The 17,333-nt window shown below is 49.7% G+C and overlaps 1 protein-coding gene across 1 annotated transcript; it reads left to right on the top strand.

Moving 5' to 3' along the window:
• The first annotated feature begins 1,843 nt into the window (after nucleotides 1–1,843).
• On the top strand, nucleotides 1,844–15,717 carry HSPB8 (heat shock protein family B (small) member 8). The gene is made up of 3 exons (XM_036823376.1): nucleotides 1,844–2,780; nucleotides 8,534–8,597; nucleotides 14,704–15,717. Exons 1-3 carry the CDS (start codon nucleotides 2,414–2,416, stop codon nucleotides 14,861–14,863), a joined length of 591 nt encoding a protein of 196 aa, XP_036679271.1. The 5' UTR covers nucleotides 1,844–2,413; the 3' UTR covers nucleotides 14,864–15,717.
• The last annotated feature ends 1,616 nt before the right edge of the window (nucleotides 15,718–17,333 follow it).

Here is a 17,333-nt window from a genome sequence, read left to right as displayed (position 1 = left end):
TAATACACATAAATTTAAAGTGCTTAGAACAGAACCTGGCACATGGAAAGTGCCAGATAAATGCTAATGATTGCTGTTGCTATTTCTAGCCGCACAGCGGTTCTTCCCTCCTGCAGGCCTGAATGCCGCAATCATCCCTGAAATGAGAAGGGAGGTGAGGTCACTGAGCGTGTGTTCCCCACCCCCTCCCCAGGCTTTGTGGAAGGGAAGCCTGGGAGGAAGGAGAAGCAGCATCTTCTAGAACACACCCACCCGCAGACTCGCCCTTAGGAAGGCGAACACTGCCCCACCCACGCGGGAAACAAACACACAACGCTACACCCACTCCAGTCCACACACAAACTCACTCCCTCGGGAGGAGCCACCCACCCCCACCCCTGCTCGGAAACCTCTCCAGCCCCTGCCCAGGTCGCAGGCAGGGCCAGCTTTCTTCTGTGTGTCATGCAGCGATTCTCCCCATTCCTGGCTCCACACCCAGCCAGCCTCGCCCCACTGTAATTACAGAGAGAGCTGAGGCCTCGGTGCCCAGCGTGACGTCAGCCTGAAGCTTCCAGCACGATGACCTCACCCCGGTCACTTAGGATGGGGGCGCCTCCATCTGCCCCTCTCGGCCCCAGGAGAAGGCGGCGGGGTCTGGGTCTGTCAGCTCAGCCCAGACTTGCAGGTTCCCACCCAGGCCCTGCCGCCCCCCAGCGGTGCGCACAGGCCACGCTCCGCGCCTGTTTCCTCACCTGCAGGATGGGCATGGTGGCAACGCCCACACTGCTGTTGTGAGGGTTCAGGGCGATAACGTCAGCAACTGCTCACCGCGTCGCAGGTATGCGGGGAACAGTAAACGATGGTGGTGTTGCCACCTTCCATACTATTATTTTTAGCAAACTGCCTCATGTGCGCCCTGCTTAATACCAAACCGATATCTCAACCGATGACTCACTGAATTCCTTAAGACACCCCCCAAACCACCCCAGCCCACGAGGAAGGCAGGGTCCCGACCCTAAGCCCATAGAGGGAGCATAGCACGCCCCAAACTGCACACCTGCTGGGGACAGATGAAAGATGAACCCAAGCTCGAGGTGCCTTTAGGTTAAAGGACAATTTACAGACTCATTCTCTGAGCTACCTGGGAGGGGCAGGGAAGTCTAGAAAATAGGTCCTCTCCGGGCTTGGAAGTCCAGACCAGACACTCTGCCTAAATAGAGCACCTTTGGATAATTATCATTATTAACTGTCATCATCATAATAGAAGCTACCATTGGATAACCCTTCCTATGACAGTTTCCTCATCTGTAGAATGGGGATCATCGCACTACTCTTACCTCACGGGATTGTTGGTGAGGATGAAGCAAAGCTAATGTTTGTGAAGCATTTGCAACAGGGCCTGGCATGTAGCAAGCGTTATGTAATTGAGAATCAACATTGAAAATATAGAAGTGATGGTCTGCTAAACGCTCAAGGAGGATGACTTATGATACATCCCTGAGGAGGCTACTATTACATCCATTTCACAGGTGGGAAAGCTGACAGCTCAGAGCCAGCTGGGGAAGAATGTTACGCCCCTCAGAAGGCGCAGAAGGCAAGCTCTGAGAGCTTGAGGATGCTGGAGGCTTGGAAGGGGGCATTGCAACCCAGGGTCACCCGCCTTCCAATCCACTGGCTCCCGTCTCTCTCCTCGCCTTCCGCGGGTCCCCAGTGGGGAGGCAGGATGCTGCAGGCTCTGGAGAGGGTATTTCAGGAGGGTGATCTGAGCCCTCAGCCAGGCGAGGGTTATTAATAGCCAGGCCTTAGTGCCCCGCTAGGGGCGGGCAGGCTCTGGGGGGAAGGGAGCGGGAGGGAGGGCGGAGCTGAGCCCAGCCGAGCTGGGGGAGGAGAGTCCGGAGAGGCTGGCAGAACTTGGCCGCGAAGGCCCCTCCCAGCCCCCCGGGAGCCCAGCTGTCCCCTCCGCGGATTCTCTGGGGCTGGTTCATCACCTCTGAATACTCCTGTGACAGGAGGTGCTTGCAGAACCCGCCTCCAGCCCCAAGCAGGAATAAATAGAAGGCACCCAGCCCAGGAGAAGCAAGAAGTTTCTAGAGCTGCGTTCCCGGCTTATTCAGCTCTCCGCTCCACTCCGCGGCTCTGGCTGAGAGCCTGGACGGCCTGGGCGGACGGTGGCTGGCGGATCTCCGGTGAGGCTGTGTGGAGAGGGGTCCTTGAGAATTCTGCTGCACCAGCCAAGGGTCGCCTTCGGTGGCTGGAGAGTCTTGCGGGGCTGGAACCCCAACCTGGTGTGCGCCTCCGTCCTTGGCAGTGGCATTTTCCGAAGCTGAAGAATAAGCTTGGAAGGCCAGTGCACCCACATCACCTTGCTGTGTGACCTTGGGCAGGTGGCTCCCTCTCTCTGAGCCTCTGTTTCCCCTCCAGCTCAGCGGCCGCCATGGCTGATGGTCAGATGCCCTTCCCCTGCCATTACACGAGCCGCCGGCGCCGGGACCCCTTCCGGGACTCATCCCTGTCCTCCCGCCTGCTGGATGATGGCTTCGGCATGGACCCCTTCCCCGACGACTTGACTGCCTCTTGGCCCGACTGGGCCCTGCCTCGACTCTCCTCCGCCTGGCCGGGGACCCTGAGGTCGGGCATGGTGCCCCGGGGGCCCTCTGCTGTGGCCAGATTTGGGGTGCCTGCCGAGGGCAGGAGCCCGCCCCCCTTCCCCGGGGAGCCCTGGAAAGTGTGTGTCAACGTGCACAGCTTTAAGCCGGAGGAGCTGATGGTAAAGACCAAGGACGGATACGTGGAGGTGTCTGGTGAGTGGGGGGCAGGGGAGGGGGTGTAGACCTCAGACCCGGCAGAGCCAAGAGAACGCTCCTTTGGAGGGGACGCTGTGGTCGCATGACACAGGTGACTTCAGGGCTCTGGAATGCAGCCCGTAAAAGTTCTCTTTGCAGAAAAGCTCTCCTCTTCCAGTTCCTAAGGGGATTTTTAACCTGACTCAGCTGCTGGGGCCTTTGGGTGCTGCATCAGCCAGCCAACAGGCAGGGGAATAGAAACCACGTTGCATGTCTGTCCTAACAGAGAGAATTTAAAATAAAGAATAAGTTTAACAGATACAGGAGTAAAAAGCCAAAGAAGAAGTGAGGTTCACGCACCCAAGCATCACGACACAGTCCAGAAGGGGGTGTTTGATGCTGTGTAATGATAGTGTTAGTAACTAGCTCAGGTTTCCCTTGTCCCAGATGAGGAAACTGAGGCATAATTGTCATTATAAGGCTACGATGTGGTAACCCTGGTTGAGCGCTTACGGTCTGCCAGGCACCGTGCTCAGAGCTTTACCTGTGGCATCTCAATGAACACAAGCAGAAGGGGCAGGGCCTGTCTCCTCTTTTTTACAGATGAGGAAACTGAGGCACAGAGAGGTTAAAGCAACCCACCCAAGACCACCAAGGATTCCACCCCCGGCTGTCTGGGAATTGGGAGGCCAGAAGCAAATTGACAATTTGTTGAGCACCTACCAGGTGCCAAGGGCTACAGCTTTTATATTCCTGCTCTCAAATAATCCTTACTCCAGCCCTGAGAAGCAGAGGTGGCTAGTCCCATTTTGCAGCTGAGGAGGCTAAGGCCCAGGTGGGCACTCGTCCAAGGTCACGCCGTGAGTTAGCAGCAGGCCGAGTCGGGGCCTGCCCACATCCCAGCCTGGGAGAGGGAACGTTTTGGGGAAGAGGAAAGAGGAAATGGACACTCAGTCCCTGCGAAGCAGGGCAGCAGGGGAAAAGCTTTCTGTCCCTTCCCTCCCAATTAATGTTCTATTAAAAAGCATGTTCCTGGCAGGCTCTACCGGCTGGAAAATCAATAAAAGCCATTGTAAACAGGCTGGGTAGGTACTAGCCCCAGCAGAGCAGCTTTCAGGGGGAGTTTCAAAGCCTCCCAGGGCAGAATTATAAACATCAGAGGCTCCGGAGGGTGTGGTGGGCCAGGCGGCATTCTGGGGCCTTATGTGGGTGGAGGGAGATGGCCAGGGCGCCAGACGCCTGAAACCATTTCTCTGGGCTTTGTTTCCTTATGTGGAAATTGGGGTTCAAATGGCTACACGGCCTAAGGATTTTTGTCTTAGATGACGCATGTAAAGTGTGTACTTAGTGCCTAGAACACAAGGGATCGGCATTGTTTTGATGTTACTAGAACGCTAAGGCCCCCAAACATACGTACATACATACATACATACATACATAAATGCTAGATGTTCTTTGAGACCCGGGTTCAAATCCCACCACCGCTGTTCAATCTCTGAATGGATATGGACAAGAAAGTCTTTTCACTGCTCTGAGCCTCGGCTTCCCCATCTGAAGAGTGGAGATCATAATAACATCCATCTTGCAAGGCTGTAGGGAAGATTAAATATGGGCAGGCAATCCATGATAACAAATGCAGACTGTCTGTAAAATGGAGCTAATACTAGTGTCTGCCTGGCACTCTGCAAACAAGGTGATTATTATCACTGCTTCTCCTGTCTTTGTTTTAATTAGGGTTCCAGAGGCTTCCACCCCAGGGTGGAGGGTGTCCCATGCCCTGTGGCCCCTCCAGGAGAACTCTGTCCAGCCTGGAGAGCTTTTTCCTCCATCCTCCTTTCTAGGTGGGGTCTGACAGCTCCAGGCTGAGATCGCAGCTGAGTACCTTACTAACCCAGAGGCTTCGAGTGGGTCACAGAGCCTCAGCTTCCACATCTGTAAAATGGGGTCACTGGGGGCTTAAATAAGACAAAGACAGACAAAGCGTTTTCAGGTTGAAAATGCCTCACAGATGTGCACTTAGCAACGTCGGCTTGACAGAACCCAAATCCCCCAAGAATACATCCAGAGATTTTTATAACAGGGATTTAAAAAATCAAATCGATTATCAGGGGCTTCGTTTAAAAAGCAACTTTCAAGGGACGTGGGAAGTCAGATCAGTCTCCCATCCTACCTCACTTAATGACACACCCATTCTTCCTCAAGCTGTTTGTGTAGGGCACTGTGCTAAACGCAGCCATATGTTGGTTCACTGGTTCCTCACATGGACTTCCAACGAAATATGTGTAGGTTTGTTGCACCCATTTTACAGATGAGGAAACTGAGGCCCAGAGAGACTAAGTCACCTGAGATCACCTGCTTCTCCATGGCAAGGTCTGAAATTCAAAGCCAGGCCTGCTTAGATAGTTCCGAGTCAGGATGGCTGGATCTGCTTCTAATTGAGTGGCCTGGGACAAATCCTACCACCTCTTGGGCCTCAGCTTTACCCTTGGTCTTATGAGGAGTTGGACTAGGTCAGTATTTGCCAAATGGTGTGTTTTAAGATATCACTGGGCATCTGATAAATGCAGGTTTCCTCACTGCAGGACTTATCAGAGCCTTGAATTTGCTAATGGCGTTTATGAATCTCTGAGAGGTAGCCCTGTCTTATCTGACCACATATGAGTGTCTAGGCCCAGGGAAGTGTTTGGAAAATGCTGGACCAGATGGTTTCCATCATGCCTCACATATACCCCTCCCCCACCCTGCAGCCACCAGCCAAGAAATGTTCTCTTCATGGGTCGCTGGCCCAGGCCCTGGCCGAAGAAGGGACTGGAAAGCCAGAGGCTTTATTCCACCCCTTCTCCTTAATCCCAGGGCCTCTGCCTCCCCTGGAAACAGCACCTTCTTTCTTCAGCTGGGCCAATGGCTTTCCCCGAAGTGCTGATGCGGCTTCTTGGCACCTACATTTCTCGGTGGCTGTGAGGGACCTCTAGCTTCCCCTGGCCTCCAGATGGGTTCGTTGTTTTTGTTTTTTTCATAATAATTGCTTTTTTGTTTACCAACATAAAATATTTCCATGGTAGAAAATGTAAACAGGAAAGCAAAATAAGAAATTAAAAATCAGTCATAATCCTTAAACTGCCCCAGTAAATAGATATCCAAATAACATGCAAATTAAGCTTCAGCAGGGGCCTCCTAGCAAAACCCTCTTTCACCCAGCTTAACCCCCTCCCCCAAGCCCCCCTTTACGGAGCTGCCTTTGCTTAGAGATCCTCCCCCACAACCCCAGTACCTATTTTCAGAGCATGGACGGAGAGGTTTAGCTTCTGAGGATCAGTTTTTTCCCCCAGTATCAAAATAAACCACAAGCATTCACCTTCACGTGGTATTTTTACAACTTTCAAAGCAATTCTGTGACTCATCGGCTCCTAGGAAGTTGTTGTCATCGCCATTGTAGAGAAGAAGAGAGATGTGCTGGGAAATGTCAGAGCAGGGACTCCAATCCCCAACCCACATCCCTGCCTTGGAGTCTTTGCTCCAGCACTTCCAAGCTGTGTGACCTGGGGCACATCACTTAACCTCTCTGAACTTCCATTTCCCCATCCACAAAATGGTAATAATAAAAGTACCTGCTTTCTAAGGTTTTTGTGAAAAATGAACAGTTGATATCAGTAAGGTGCTTAGAACAGTGGCGGACACCAAGGAAGCGCCGCAATATAAGAGTTTGCTATTATTATTCTGACCATCACCATCATTATCATTTATTATTGCCAGGACACCAAGTGTGCAAAAGGGCTGAGTCAGAGGCACTGGCCTGTCCCCAGGGGAAGCAGGTCTCCGGAGGCCCAGGCTTTGGGAAGGGGACCAGGGGACAGACAGTGTTCCTTTGGCCACAGGCTTGTATCAGAGCTGGTCAGCTGGTGGTCACGGACTTGGCAGGTCAGAATAAACTCTCTGAGCTTCAAGAGGCAGCACGTTGGCAGAATAGTATGTTCTGGTTAGGCAGACACTCCCGTTGAAAAACGAATTCCTGTAAATGTACCCCTTTCCGCCCAGCTGGTGGGAGACTACGTTCATGCAGCCTTTCCTAAGGGAAATTTAGCAACATATAGAACAAGGCTTCGAAATTCTAGAACTTGGAATTTATCCTAGGAAGTCATGAGGCAGGGTGTGAAGATCTAGCTACAAGAATGTTCAGTACAGTGAGGTTCTTTCTGATGTCAGAAACCCTCTCAGTGCCCCAAAGCCGGGGATTGGCTAAATGAACTTATATCTCCCTGCAGCCATTAAAAGTCAGGTTGGCAGTGAATATTTGCTATAATATGGAAAAATAATTATAACGCGTCAGTAAGAGAGAAAAACAAGTTTCAGGTGTAACATACAATATGATCTCATTTGATAAAATGGGTGATATACGTCTATACTATATAACATGTATGCATTTCTAAGTAACATAGAAAGGTCTGGAACATATACAAAAATGTGGTTTCCTTGGGGTGATGGAATTATGGAGGGTTTTGATTTTTTTTTCTTTCTTTTCTACATTTTCAAACATACACATGCGTTATCTTGTAATCAGAAAACAAGTTATTAATAAAGGAATAATGAATAATAAAAAGGTCATGAATAATGTAATCACCTATAAATTATCAGCTTAAAATCTTGACTGCAGTAGGACACCATACTACACAAGGTTATTTACAGTCTAGATTCCAAAGCCCCTCAGAAGGATGTCCATGGGTAAATGAGGGTTCTTGGCCCTGGAATGTGGCGCCACAAACGAGGAACGAGTAATAATAGGAGCCTAATGGCTCTGCCAGGTGCTAATCCGATTTGTTTAAAGAGAAATTAGAGATACTCTCCCCATTTAAAAAAAAAAAAGTGGGGATGGGCCAATGGGCTCAGAATTTGTTACATAAATTGCAGACGACAGGCAGTTTGCGCCTAAGCCTTCTTGTAATTTCATATTTTTCCTTCCTAAGGAAAGAAAAAAAAGCCCTCGCCTGCCAGCCTGGAGGAGGAGGGGTGGGTGGAATTTCACATCCGTGGTGACTAATGTGTCATTTCTCAGGGAAAGCCCCCTTGGGGTGTTGTTTTTTTTTAGCAGGTTGAAGCATTATTTCCAGGCAGTTCTTTCAGGACTCAGTACAGATAATGGGGCCCAAATAACTAACTAGAAGCTGGAAGAGGCGGAGGGGCATCGGACCCCAGCTCTTGGCTTCGATTCCAGGAGTTGGTTGTGAGACTGGGGCTGCCATGCACTTGCTGGGTGCCCTTAGACCCATCCCTGGGCCTCAGTTTTCACATCGGTAACTGAGGGAGAAAGAGGCCCATCCTCAGAGCTGGGAAAGGGCTCTGTGCATTATAAAGCCAGCTGGGTGGCAAACTAGCCCCACTTTTTTCCTCTCACCCATTCTGGGATGTTGGCCTCAGGGGTCTCCTGGCTGGTTAGGAGAGAGGGGTGAGACGCAAGGCTTCGAAGATGCCATGCCACATCTTAGAAGACAGGAGATAGACTGTGATTTCCTAAGTCTAACGCATAATCATCTACAAACCACGGTCAAGGCCTCCTGACCTGCCTGTTGTCTTACTGCATCTTCACGACAGCCTGGGAGGTGGTATCAAGTGGGTCCACTTAGCAGATGAGGGACCAGAGGCTCAGACAACTGGAACCTCTAGACCAAGCCCCGAGCCGCACAGCGAGGCCGGGGCAGGTTTTACATCTGAGCCTGAGTCCTGAATGATGCCCGAGGGACATAGCCGCTGACACATGGCTTTCTTCTCCCTTCCAGGTAAACATGAAGAGAAGCAGCAAGAAGGTGGCATTGTTTCCAAGAACTTCACAAAGAAAATCCAGTAAGTAACCTGGCAGTTGGATTTCAGGGTAGGATTGGAGTGGAAGTGGGGACGCCTGGGACCTGAGACCTGGGGTCTCTCCCTCTTGGGCATCTCTACTTCAAGATACACCCCCCTGCCCCCGGGGCAGGGAATTGAACCCTTGCACCTAAAGGGGAGAAGGTATCACAGCAAAGTTGCAATAGGTTCCCAGAAATGGGGGCGCGTAGATTGTGCCAAGTCATCTGCTCAGTGCCCCGTGGGGTGGGATTAACAATCTCATTTTGTAGATGAAGAATCCGAGAATAGGAAAGGCAAAATGACTTGTCCACAATTCCACGAAAATCGGGGCACTCACCCACCCATGTGATATGATGCCCCAAGTTCCCAAACAGAATCTTTCAAAGGCTGCTTACTCTAAGTGTCCCGTGGCCGGGAGAACGCGCGCCTCCCCTAGAGCAGCCGTATGAATTAGGCTGGAAGCTGTCCTGCTGTCATCAGAGGGGTTTTCAGGCTGAGAGATTGGGACAAAGGAAAGGCCAGTTTTGCTGAGGGGAGTGAGAAGGGCTGAGGCCGGGGGATTATGCAAGCAGCAGGAAGACCAGCAGGCTGAGCCAGTGAGTCAGAGCCACACTGAGGCCCTGATGGCAACAACTGTAGCGAGAAGAGACTCACCTCCCCCCTAATCAGCATCCTTCCACTGTGTGCACTGCTGGCTCCAAAGTCTTTTCCCAGTCCCATTTCACCTTTGCAGCAAAGGTATGCAGTGGGGAAAAGAGACATTACCCTCCTTGTATTATGGGGAAACTAAATCTCCCAGAAGTGAAAGGACATACCCAAGGTCCTTAAAATTAGCATTTAGAACAGCCCAAACAGACCTTTGAACTCTGAGTTCACCGTGTTCATTCCTTGAGCAAGGAATGCCCTTTTCCTCACCTGTAAAAGGGATGGATGCTGATTCCAGCCTTGCCGAGTCACCAGCCGAAAAGGAAATGAGATCACTGCACTGTGATGGGCACACAGCAGGTCCCCATAAGTGGTGGTTTGTTGTTACTATTATTGTTGTTGTTACTGAATCTTAACTCCTCCCCTCGCCCTGGCAAAGATATCCTGTGTCTGGAGAGATTGCACAAGCCGAATTCTGAGGCTGCTTTCAGCTTTAGGATTCTGTAGTCCTGTCTCTCCTGCCATGTGCCCATTCCTAACCCACCGGGCGCCTCTGGAGTACTTAAAAGGCTGCAGCCACTTCCTGATAGGGCAAACGCCAAACTGTTCTTCTCCGCGCTCCCTGGCTCGCCTGCCGTCCCCAGGACCCACACCTCTCCCTAGTGCCGCAGCCAGCAGGAACAAACACTGCTGAGGGGGGAGAGAGGGAGGGAGGGGGCTGATGTTTCTTTCTTTCTTTGTTTTTAATAAATTATTTAATTTATTTATTATTTTTGACTGCGTTGGGTCTTCGTTGCTGCGTGCGGACTTTCTCTAGTTGCGGCGAGCGGGGCTACTCTTCATTGTGGTGCGCGGGCTTCTCACTGCAGTGGCTTCTCTTGTTGCGGAGCACGGGCTCTAGGTACGCAGGCTTCAGTAGTTGTGGCTCGCGGACTTCCATAGTTGCGGCTCATGGGTTCTAGAGCGCAGGCTCAGTTGTTGTGGCGCACGGGCTTAGTTGCTCCACGGCATGTGGGATCTTCCCGGATCAGGGCTCGAACCCGTGTCCCCTGCATTGGCAGGCAGATTCTCAACCACTGCGCCACCAGGGAAGTCCTGATGTTTCTTTTAAGAGACTGAAATAAGGTCTCAGGATGGAGTCACAGACAGGGCAAAGCTGTGAAAGGGACTGAGCCGGAAAGAAGTCAGCAAATTCATCATCTCTAAAAGACAGCCATTTCCATGGATCTCACCATCTCCGAGGCCTCCGGGAAAACAGCTTGCTGGGAGTTACTTGACCAGATAGAACTGCCTAAAGCTGCTAGAGGCTCAGCAGCTGAGCCGGGCCGGTTGTTAGGACGCTGGACTAACATGGCCAGAGGCCCCCTAGAGGCTCCCCTTAGTCAATGAGCCGTCCCGGCCCTGTCCCTGGACCCTCCAAGCCTCCCCGCGTTCCAGCGACTAAAGGGCCCCCAGGACCCTCCTCCATCACTTCGGCATGGATCCAACCATTCTGGTTGGTCCAGCTGTGCCAGTTGTTAAATATTTTTGAACCTCGCCTCTGCGTGTAGGGAGTCCCAGCTCCATGACTGAGTGGGTGACTTGCAGCAAAATGCTGGACTGCTCTGAACTTCTGTTCCTGTATCCCTCCTTCCCTCAGGATGGGGAATGAGAGGATGTGTACAGACTCGGTGCCCAGCCCATGGGAATTCAAATTATTAAAGATTCCACAAGGCTGGAATCACACAAGAGCAGCTGGGAGTCCTGGGACCTCCTGGGACCTCCTGGCTCTGCCCAGACTCCAGACACCAAGCAGTGGGACTGGGGTTTGGGATGGCTCTAGCCCCATCTCAGAGGTCTCATTGCCTCTCCCAGGAAAAGCTCCAGTCACTAGAGGACAGGGAAGCTCCTTCAGCCAGGCTGAGATCCTTCCTTGGAGATATCCTCCCAGACAGGATGCTCCAGCCGTTTGCCTCAGCCACGGCTAGGAGTTCTTCTCAGCACATCCATCCCCATGTGAAAGACCCCGTTTTGACTGGATGAGGGAGAGAGGGAGAGGTCTTGGAATTTGCCAGTCAGGTTGGGTGCAGGGCAAAGCCTGGAGATGGGGGCTTTTCCACAGCCAACTAGAGTGAGAGGCCAGGGGATGCAGGAAGTCATCAATGGAGGATGCCCAGAACCAAAGCAGACTTGAGTGTCTTTGCTCCACATCTTCCCTGGTGTCTGTCTGATCTGCCATTTAGTGACCCCGGTGGTGTGTCAGGAGTCATGTTAAAAGATGTAGAGTTTTAATTTTGTTTCATCTTTAAAAGGATGCTATAACCATAAACAAGATGAAAAGATAACCCTCAGAATGGGAGAAAATATTTGCAAATGAAGCAACTGACAAAGGATTAATCTCCAAAATTTGTAGGCAGCTCATGCAGCTCAATATCAAAAAAACAAACAACCCAATCCAAAAATGGGCAGAGACCTGAACAGACATTTCTCCAAAGAAGATATACAGATTGCCAACAAACACATGAAAGAATGCTCAACATCACTAATCATTAGAGAAATGCAAATCAAAACTACAATGAGGTAACACCTCACACCTGTCAGAATGGCCATCATCAAAAAATCTACAAACAATAAATGCTGGAGAGGGTGTGGAGAAAAGGGAACCCTCTTGCACTGTTGGTGGGAATGTAAATTGATACAGCCACTGTGGAGAACAGTATGGAGGTTCCTTCAAAAACTAAAAATAGAACTACCATATGACCCAGCAATCCCACTAGTGGGCATATACCCTGAGAAAACCATAACTCAAAAAGAGTCATGCACCACAATGTTCATTGCAGCACTATTTACAATAGCCAGGACATGGAAGCAACCTAAGTGTCCATCGACAGATGAATGGATAAAGAAGATGTGGCACATATATACAATGGAAAATGACTCAGCCATAAAAAGAAGCAAAATTGAGTTATTTGTAGTGAGGTGGGTGGACCTAGAATCTGTCATACAGAGTGAAGTAAGTCAGAAAGAGAAAAACAAATACCGTATGCTAACACATAATATGGACTCTAAAAAAAAAAAAAAAGGTTCTGAAGAACCTAGGGGCAGGACAGGAATAAAGATGCAGATGTCGAGAATGGACTTAAGGACATGGGGAGGGGGAAGGGTAAGCTGGGACGAAGTGAGAGAGCAGCATTGACATATATACACTACCAAATGTAAAATAGATAGCTAGTGGGAAGCAGCCGCATAGCACAGGGAGATCAGCTTGGTGCTTTGTGACCACCTAGAGGGGTGGGATAAGGAGGGTGGGAGGGAGACGCAAGAGGGAGGAGATATGGGGATATACATATATGTATAGCTGATTCACTTTGTTATAAAGCAGAAACTAACACACCATTGTAAGCAATTATACTCCAATAAAGATGTTAAAAAAAAAAGAGGATGCTCTAGAGTAGGAATTATTAAGCTCATCTTGTGGATGAGAAAACTGAGGCTCAGAGGATGGTGGGACTCAGCTAGGGTCACGTAGCCAATAATGAGCTGGTCTGGGACTTGAACACAGGTCTCTCCACCTTCCAAGCCCATGACCTTCCTACTTGGTTAGGGGAAACCAAATGTGTGGTTCACGAACCATCTTCAACTATTTTTTGCTTTCTATGCTTACGTTCCCATACTATTATTTGCTCACAACTTTTTTTCTTTTCGATCAACTCGCTTTTGATAAGGTTCAGTTCTCATCAGTCAAACGTTCACTGAAGAAGACAATTGTAAAATAAATCCAACGAAAGCAAAATGTGGTTAAATTCTAACTAGGCAGTGTTGCCTGCCTGAGGGTCTAAGTCATAGATTAGCTCTTTCTTTGTTAAAAGAGAGAAAATAGCAAGAGATAGAGGCTAAGGTGTTAAAGGCATGTTAACACAGAGCTGAGACTTTCCCTTAGATGTAAATGAAAGATCTGCAAGAGGATTGAGGAGGATTAGCTCTCCCACCACGTGTTTCAATATAGAGGTCACCTGGTGAGAGCCCTTGAACAAGTCTCTTGCCATCTCGGGGCCTCAGTTTCCTCGTGTGTAACATGAGAGCATCGTCCTGGACAGTCGAGATCCTTTTGGGCTCTGACATTTCATGGGTCAGTAATTGTGCTAAAATAGTCACAGCTGGGCTTCCCTGGTGGCGCAGTGGTTGAGAGTCTGCCTGCCAGTGCAGGGGACACGGGTTTGAGCCCTGGTCTGGGAAGATCCCACATGCCGCGGAGCAACTGGGCCCGTGATCCACAGCTACTGAGCCTGCGCGTCTGGAGCCTGTGCTCCGCAACAAGAGAGGCCGCGATAGTGAGAGGCCCGTGCACGGCGATGAAGAGTGGCCCCCACTTGCCGCAACTAGAGAAAGCCCTCGCACAGACACGAAGACCCAACACAGCCAAAAAATAAATAATGTAGTCATTAAAAAAAAAAAAAAAAGTCACAGCTGTCAAGATGCTCACTTGTACAGCCGATGACTCCAATAACAGATGTAGAAGGTGAGGCTGACTGAGCACTTCCTGTATGCCAGGCACTGTGCTAAGCCCTTTGCTTTCATTATCCTACATAATTCTCACACCACCCTAAGAGATAGATGCTATTTTTAACCCCCTTTTCCTATAAGGAAATAAGTTCAGAGAGGCAAGATCACTAGCCCAAGGTCGCACAGTCAGGAAGAACCAGGATTTGAACTCAGGTCTGCCCGCCTGCAAAGTCCATGCTTGTGGACCATGGCTGCCCTGTCATATGGTCCCAGGTGTTCTGTGGGTTGGCGTGCAAGGGGTTAAACAGAGTCAGCCCATCCCCAGCCCAGAGAGGGAGATCCAAACTCTTGGCCTTGTCTCTACTTCAGAAGTTTGGCTTGGCAACTGCCCAAGTTCCCTTTCTCTTCCATCCTTCCCTGCAGGCCCCTTGGTAATCTCCGTGGCTCAATTTGGCAGGAGTCTCCCTGGTAGAGGAAGTTCATGTGGCTACAGGTGGCTGTTCACAGCAAAAAACTCCCCAACCCCTCCAGGAAGGGTCCTGCCCATGACCAGGACGGGCTCACCTTACTTCCTGGGTCTTTCATCAAGACCCCTGCATTTACAATAGTCAGAGCCAGCCTGGATCGGTGATCTGTGGGGATTGAACCTTCTGGCTTTCCCTACCGTGGACCTTTTTTCAAAAGTCTGGTGCCTGGGGAGACAGAGGAGCATCATGATCAGCTACTCTGAGTTTGGAGACCAGGATTCCAATTCTATTCCCATCTGCTGCTTGCCGGCTGTGTGACCTTGGGCAAATCAGTTCACCTCTCTGATCTCAGTCTCCTCATCTATAAATTGGGGATAGTAGTGGAACTTGCCTGCTGGGATTATTATCAAAATAATAATCCCACCAGGCAATATCGAAAATATTTTCTTTCAAATGAAATGAGAATGTCTGGCTATATTAAAAATAATAAATGAATCGTGTGTTTCTCCTAGGCTTCCTGCAGAGGTGGATCCTGTGACAGTATTCGCCTCGCTTTCCCCAGAAGGCCTGCTGATCATCGAAGCCCCCCAGATCCCCCCTTACTCACCATTTGGAGAGAGCAGTTTCAACAACGAGCTTCCCCAAGACAGCCAGGAAGTCACTTGTACCTGAGACCCCAGTCTTGGCCCTTCCTTGTTCCCTCCCCAACCCCTGGGCTTCTTTGATTCCAGGATACATTACTTTAGCTGAACTCATAGATTTAGTGTGACTGAAATGTTGGGGGTCAGGGTGGATTGACCAGATTCCCTGGAGAGTGTAATAGTAGGTTTTTCCACGAGATGGCGCAATTGGCAGGTCGTGTTCTGCTGCATTAGGCCAAGATGCTGGGAGTTTTTTCTTTACCTTTTCTATCATGATGAAAATGTTGCACATTCTACAGCTGCAAAACAAATAAAAGGGGACATAACATTTCACATTGTATCTGACCTTGCAGCTAATGCAAGAGTTGCTTTTCTCTGGGGACCTCCCCATCACCCAGGTTCCCATTCTGGGCTCCCAGTGTCCATGCCTGCCCCAGGGTTTGGTTGACGGAGCCCAGTAGCTCACACCACTGTGTTTCTGCAGACGTGGTTTACACAGGGTTATAGATAGGTCTTACATCCCCATATGGGATTTATCCAACAACCACATGAAAACAAACAGTGCTTTCTGCCCTCCACCCAGACATTTATAGCACGTTCCCAAGCTGGCACTCCCCAAGGACTCTGGAAGCCCCTTAGTTTATTCTCTGGCTAAGGTCCCCCCTTTCTTGTGTCTCCTATGTCCAAGTCGGGATTTTTACACAGGGGGCTGTCTCCAGACAGCTCCACCAGGAACCAAGCAAAGGCCAGACTGCCTGGCAGGCGGACTAGTGGTACTGTGTATATGGGTGGGACATGTGTGTCATTGTTATTTGAATTGTGCTGTTGTTTAGGGGAAAATAAAAGTAAGTAATAATAATAATAATAAAGGAGCTGATGTTCTTAGCCTTGTGTGTCATTTTGATGGGAACTAAATGCAGTACCACTTAGATATGCCACATCAATTAGGGATGCTTGTGGCAGCAAATAATAATGCCCAATGCATAGTGGCTTAAATGACATAAATATCTGTCTAACTTTACAAGAAGTTTAGATATGAGTGATTTCAGAGTTACTTTTTCAGCTGTTACGCCACCAAGAACCCAGAGTCTATCATTTTCCTCTGCCATCTCTGACAAGTTTACAAGTTCTGTCCTCATGTTTGCAAGATGGCTGCAGCAGCTCCAAGCATCTCAACCTCATATGACAATGTATAGGAAGAGAAGGCAAGGGTAAAAAAGTCTTTTTGTCTAAATTTCTCTTTTATCAGTAACATCTTTCCCAGAAGCTCTCTCTCAGCAGATTTCTTTCTTTTATTTCATTGACCAAAACTGGGTCACATGTGTATGCTGCAGCCAATCCCTGGCAAAGGGAAAGGGATGCCGTGTTGGGCTTAGATCAATATTGATTTGTCCTTTGAGGCCAGGAACATTGCTGCCTGAAAAAACAAGGTTCTGTTAGGAAGGAGGAAAGGGGCAATCAACAATTCATGGATGCCCCACACTGATGCTGCCAGGAGCCCAGAACCCTGAAAGTAGGGTGGTGGGGAGCAAGGAGACTGCCAGAGTGCATCAGTTAGAACTGTTTCTGTGCTAAGTGCTAGGAAACCCCACTCAAACCGATTTAAGCAAAAAGGGGTGTTTATTGGGCACAGCTGTGAAGTCCAGGTTAAACGCTGCTTTCAGGTCTCTAATGATGTTAATAGAACTCAGCTTGTCTCTTGGTCCTGCGGTGTCAGCTCCATTCCCAGTCTCCCTGTTGCCTCCCATCTCCCCTGCTCCTAGTCTTCCATGTCCCCATGTCCTCTCAAGTAGTCACAAGACAGCTGCAATCACTACAGCCCCACATCCCCACATTCCAGTCCCCAGCAAGAAAAGCCACTCTTTTCTCATCGCTTCTGCTGGGAGTCATTCTTATTGGACCAGCTTGGGTCACATGACCATCCCTGAGCTAAGCAAAGCCCAGGAAATCAGTGCTTTGATTGGTAAGGCCTGGGTCACATGCTCCATCCCTGGAGCCAATCTCATTTAAGCTTCACGTTAGCCCAGGAAGTAGATGTTCAATTTTACGACGAAGAGGCTGCGTCCATGGGAAGTAGCTCAGGTAAGTCTCACGGTGACGGTAGAACTTGAACCTAGACGTTTGCTTTTGGACGAGTTAATGAGGAGTTGCTGAGCTGCTTTTTAAGAGCACCTCCAAACCCCGAAATGACAGCAGGAGTCAGTGACTATTTCCTGAGCACCTACTTATTTTGGTCCCATGCTGGGAGCCAAGCATATAGCAAACAATTAGCCACGATTCCTTCCCAGAGGAGCTCAGAGAGCAGCAACACGGGTAGGCAGATAATAGAAAGCCCGGCCCTCACTAAATCCTCACTGTGTGCCAGACACCGTGCTGAGTGCTTTATATGTATTAATAGATTTAATCACCCTACAATTCTGTGAGTGTTACTGAACCAAACTTGGGTCCCCTGGCCCACAGGCAGTAAAGCCAGTCTACTGACGCCAGGTGTGGTGAAGGAA

The sequence above is a fragment of the Balaenoptera musculus genome, chromosome 14, assembly GCF_009873245.2.
Source record: "Balaenoptera musculus isolate JJ_BM4_2016_0621 chromosome 14, mBalMus1.pri.v3, whole genome shotgun sequence".
NCBI classification, from domain to species: domain Eukaryota; kingdom Metazoa; phylum Chordata; class Mammalia; order Artiodactyla; family Balaenopteridae; genus Balaenoptera; species Balaenoptera musculus.
Note: the sequence above shows the minus strand (reverse complement) of the source record. Positions and strands in the feature narration are given on the sequence as shown.

Bases quoted from the DNA above. Each gene is read 5' to 3' on its own strand.
- HSPB8 (XM_036823376.1), top strand. From the start codon at position 2,414: ATGGCTGATGGTCAGATGCCCTTCCCCTGCCATTACACGAGCCGCCGG. The intron at 2,781-8,533 runs GTGAGTGGGGGG...TCTCCCTTCCAG, and splicing joins CGGATACGTGGAGGTGTCTG to GTAAACATGAAGAGAAGCAG. The intron at 8,598-14,703 runs GTAAGTAACCTG...TGTTTCTCCTAG, and splicing joins AACTTCACAAAGAAAATCCA to GCTTCCTGCAGAGGTGGATC.